The 4,312-nt window shown below is 38.7% G+C and overlaps 1 protein-coding gene across 1 annotated transcript; it reads left to right on the top strand.

The window, feature by feature from the left end:
* The first annotated feature begins 513 nt into the window (after positions 1–513).
* smx5 lies at positions 514–3,818 on the top strand. Its single transcript, XM_050054779.1, has 5 exons — positions 514–613; positions 817–884; positions 2,313–2,343; positions 2,455–2,514; positions 3,260–3,818. The coding sequence occupies exons 1-5, from the start codon at positions 611–613 to the stop codon at positions 3,383–3,385; spliced, it is 288 nt and encodes a 95-aa protein (XP_049910736.1). The 5' UTR covers positions 514–610; the 3' UTR covers positions 3,386–3,818.
* Positions 3,819–4,312: the final 494 nt, after the last annotated feature.

Here is a 4,312-nt window from a genome sequence, read left to right as displayed (position 1 = left end):
TTATTTATTTATTTATTCATTTATAGTATTGATTCTTAAGTACATTTTTGTCCTCGATAAGTATAATGGTAAAGTGACAGTATAATCGTAAATTGACATTATTATTAGATTATATTATAACACATAGACACAGAAATACATATAGAAATAAATATAGTTGTGCAAAAAGGTAGGAATAAGAAAATTAAGATATTTATTTATTACTGTCCTGTTTAAGTGTGAATTTGTATTTGTGTATTTATTTATTTACGCATGAATCTACTTTTCCATATTCATTTCAACATTTATTTATTTATTAACCCTTTATTAATTTGTTTTTTGATTGATTCCTGTGTTTTTCCATATTTAAACATTTATTTATTGATTTTCATATTTATTTATTTATACGTAATTTTTCGTTCTCCACGCCATTAAAATTATTATTATTATTATTATTATTATTTTCCTTGTGCCTCTCTTGAGTGACTGGTGGAAAATGCATGGCGCCCCTCTGGCTCCCTCATGTGGAGCTGATGAGTTACTGCACCCTGCTCCGTCCGTCGCACTAATATGACGCACTGTGCTACGACATCAACACCCGACGCACAACCACAAGAAACCAACAGCAACAATGGTAAGAAACTGAATATTTAAACGTATGATGTTGTTTCCAGTTTTCATTAGATGTTTTATCTGAGGACTCAGTATTAAAGTCCTCACAGCGCACTGTGCCGCGTTATGTCCGCCAGTTTGACAGTTACGTGCGACCTGTCTGTGTCGTGCTCCACAGTTAGCTCGATGCTAACATTAGCGTTAACATGTCGTTGTGTTCTCCAGCTTTTCTACTCGTTTTTCAAGTCGCTGGTGGGGAAGGATGTGGTGGTGGAGCTCAAGAACGACCTGAGGTGAGTTTTCTGTTCTGTCAAACCGGGTAACTGTGTAACACTGTTTGATTTAACCGCCATTATTTAGTCAGTCACAAGACTGTTGGGAGCAGTGGAGGGAGAATGTGAATGATGGCAGCTGTAAAATACATGCTCCAACTTTTGGTTAAACGTTATATAACACTACACACTCAGTAGAAATGACATATGATTAAATGCTATAGATTACAGGCTCAAACCTACAACAGAATTAAATGAACTCATCTCCTCTGCAGACTCAACTGAACTATATAAGCTTCATTTATAACAGTTTTTAGTACATTACAAGGTCTCCTTTGATTGCGTCTTGTATGATTTTTGTAGACCAGGGGTCATTCAGCTTCACTTTAGTTTTTAGTCTCCACTTTACCAGTAGACTCTATATTTTTACAGTATAACACGCACTGTAAACATGTAAATATCTGTCAAATATATAAATGTAAGCCTAAACTTTAAAACTACTGGCGGATGAAGGGAATACCATCCATCGTCTTGTAACAGTGCATTGTTCTGCTGGATAACCTTTTGTCCCGGCATTCACGTGGATGTCACTTGACCCACTCCACCTCCCTAAAACACCGTTGCAGACCAAGTACCACCCCTCATGGCTGCGTCACTTCTGATGGCAGTGGACCATGCCACGCTGCAAAAACTGCTCAGGAATGGCATTGACCTGGCCTCCAAATTCCCCAGATCCCATTCGGATCGAGCATCTGTGGGACATGCTGGTACACAGTGCCAGACCACAGGACACCCACTACAGGTCCTATATCCATGCCCCAACAGGTCAGAGCTAAGTTTGATCCAGTGAGGCCCCACCGTGGATTGGGGGTGCCAGCATCTCCCACAAATCCTCGATCAGATTGGGATCCGGGGAGTTTGGAGGCAAGATGATTGGTCACTCTCCTCGGGCCATTCCTGAGCAGTTTTTGTGGTGTGGCATGGTGCTTTATCCTGCTGGGGAGGGTACTGTCATGAGAGAGTGCCATTGCCATGTAGGTGGTCTGCAATGGTGGTTGGGTGGGTGGAGTGTGTCAGGTGGCGTCCACATGAAAGCCAGGACCAAATGTTTCCCAGCAGAACTTCCTTGCAGTGGTTTTTATGTTTTGCTAATTGGTGTATACTGTCACATCCCAATACCTCATGTATCTAAAGCAGCTTTGGAACTTATTCCAGCACCATTAGCATTTTGCACCGTTGTGCTATCGTCAGACTTTTTATTCTCACTTTTTATATTTACGTCTCTACATGCTAGTCAAATCTTTATGCTTTCCTTGTTCAGTTTGTAGCTGTATGCCTGTTTCTTTGTTCATTGAGAGCAAAGAAATGTTAAATTCCTTGTATGAGATGTAAAGATGGGATGTCCATAAGTGCCTGTGATGATTTTAATCCCAACATTTCTCTTTTCAGCATCTGCGGGACGCTTCATTCTGTCGACCAGGTTGGAAACCCTGATTTATTATTTCCCTTATTTTGAAACCGAGCCATTCAGCTGTTACATTTCCTACCTGACTGCCCAGTTGTGACGACTTCTTCTCTGTTTGTGTTTTAGTACCTGAACATCAAGCTCACAGACATCAGCGTCACTGATCCAGAGAAATATCCACACATGGTGAGTTCACACCTGTCACTCAGTTTCATTTCAGCCATCTTAACCCTGATGTTCTGTTTGAGATCTACAAATGTCCGGCCCCATTTAACAGCTCAAAAAACAAACTTAATACTGGTGTATCACCTTGATACTTCATGACTCATCTAAATGTTATGGGATTTGCTTATAGTCATGATTTTGAAGTGAGGATGTTACAGAAAATAAAGCATTACTCCTAAAGACGATGGATTCTCTCAAAATCCCAAATAAGTGTATATACACACACATGTACACAAATGTGTGTGTGTTGCGAGTCCCTGCACAGGTGCATGAGAGGATCCATGGGAAACTTAAAGACTCGGGTGCAGACACAGAGGTCTGTTATACATGAAACATAAAATACGTCCTTATTTGTTGTAAACACAACTTTTACGATCATTTCCTTTTATAAGCTGAGTTTGTGACGAGGGCTACCACTTAAATACTTTAATACATCTTTGGTTTTAATGATGTCAAGACCCAAATAAATAGGAAAGTAAAGCCAATGTCAACAAAACACCCATGACACTTGTATGCTGTTAATAATTTGAGAGTTGCATGTAATGAGACGCTTTGGGAGGAAAAAAGAATCACAAAAACTCCACCATCAGCGATCTGATAAAATATTATCAGACAGATTCTTTAAGCTGATTCTTTCAGCGTCTCTGACACTTTAAATGACGACTTATCTTCAAACTCCACACTGTCTTGTTTTAATTTGCTTCAGCTGTCTGTGAAAAACTGTTTCATCCGTGGATCTGTGGTCCGGTACGTTCAGCTACCTGCAGATGAAGTGGACACTCAGCTCCTGCAAGACGCTGCGCGAAAAGAAGCAATACAGCAGAAGCAGTGATGGACGGGGGGTTTAGTCTGGGGTGGGCAGTGGGTGGCGGGGTGGGAATTTTTTGTGATGGTTAATAAGTAGTTTTGAGTTAAAGATGATACAGTTTGTGCAGCTCTTGTAATCGAGCAGTATTGGTCATTTTCCTGTGCTTTCACAGAGAGCTTAATTGCATTCCTGACATTAGTGATGAATAATTTTCCAAACGGTAATTATTGGAAATGGCGTCACCTCACAGGCCGCACAGGAGGCTTCATTTGATACTGTATTATGTTTTGTTTTAAAAGAAATAGACCTAAATTCACGTTTGAGCCCAGTAGAGGTGAAGATCTGTTGTAGTGTTTCTGTTGCATAATACAAGCACTGTCTTTTTCTTTAAAAAAAAAAATTATGACTTCTTTTTTTTTTTTTAATGTCATTTCAAAATAAAAAACTATTTTATTTACATATTGATCATGTCATTGTCATTTACAGGGATGTTTATGTAGTTTTACCAGTGAAACATGTTTAATTATTTTAGTTTTGGCCTTTAAAATATTGAAGAAAGTTATTTTGTATATGACTGCATTCATGGGAAATAAAAAGGAAAGTCCCGTGGCCTCATTGTGCTAGTTATCAGAATCAGAATATCAGCATAACTTAAAATATGTGAGGATGATAGTGAAGACATGATGCACCATAAAGTGTCCTCTGGATGTGCTGTAGAAGTTCAATGTGACATGTAGAATCGTTTAATTCTTCTTATTAATTACTCATAATTTATACCTATATTTACAGGTACTCTATTGGTCCATTTTGGCTTCCATATTACAAATTGAAACGCACTTTTATGTTGTTTTCTGGTGTAATGTTGTCCTATGGAAGGCCTGGAAAGTTGTCTGACTGGACCCTGAAATGGTTTAATAAATGGTGAATTAAAAAAAAAAAAGATAGCTATTA

The sequence above is a fragment of the Epinephelus moara genome, chromosome 10 (assembly GCF_006386435.1).
Source record: "Epinephelus moara isolate mb chromosome 10, YSFRI_EMoa_1.0, whole genome shotgun sequence".
Lineage (NCBI taxonomy): Eukaryota > Metazoa > Chordata > Actinopteri > Perciformes > Serranidae > Epinephelus > Epinephelus moara.
Note: the sequence above shows the minus strand (reverse complement) of the source record. Positions and strands in the feature narration are given on the sequence as shown.

Bases quoted from the DNA above. Each gene is read 5' to 3' on its own strand.
- smx5 (XM_050054779.1), top strand. The intron at 885-2,312 runs GTGAGTTTTCTG...TTCTCTTTTCAG, and splicing joins GAGCTCAAGAACGACCTGAG to CATCTGCGGGACGCTTCATT. The intron at 2,515-3,259 runs GTGAGTTCACAC...AATTTGCTTCAG, and splicing joins CAGAGAAATATCCACACATG to CTGTCTGTGAAAAACTGTTT.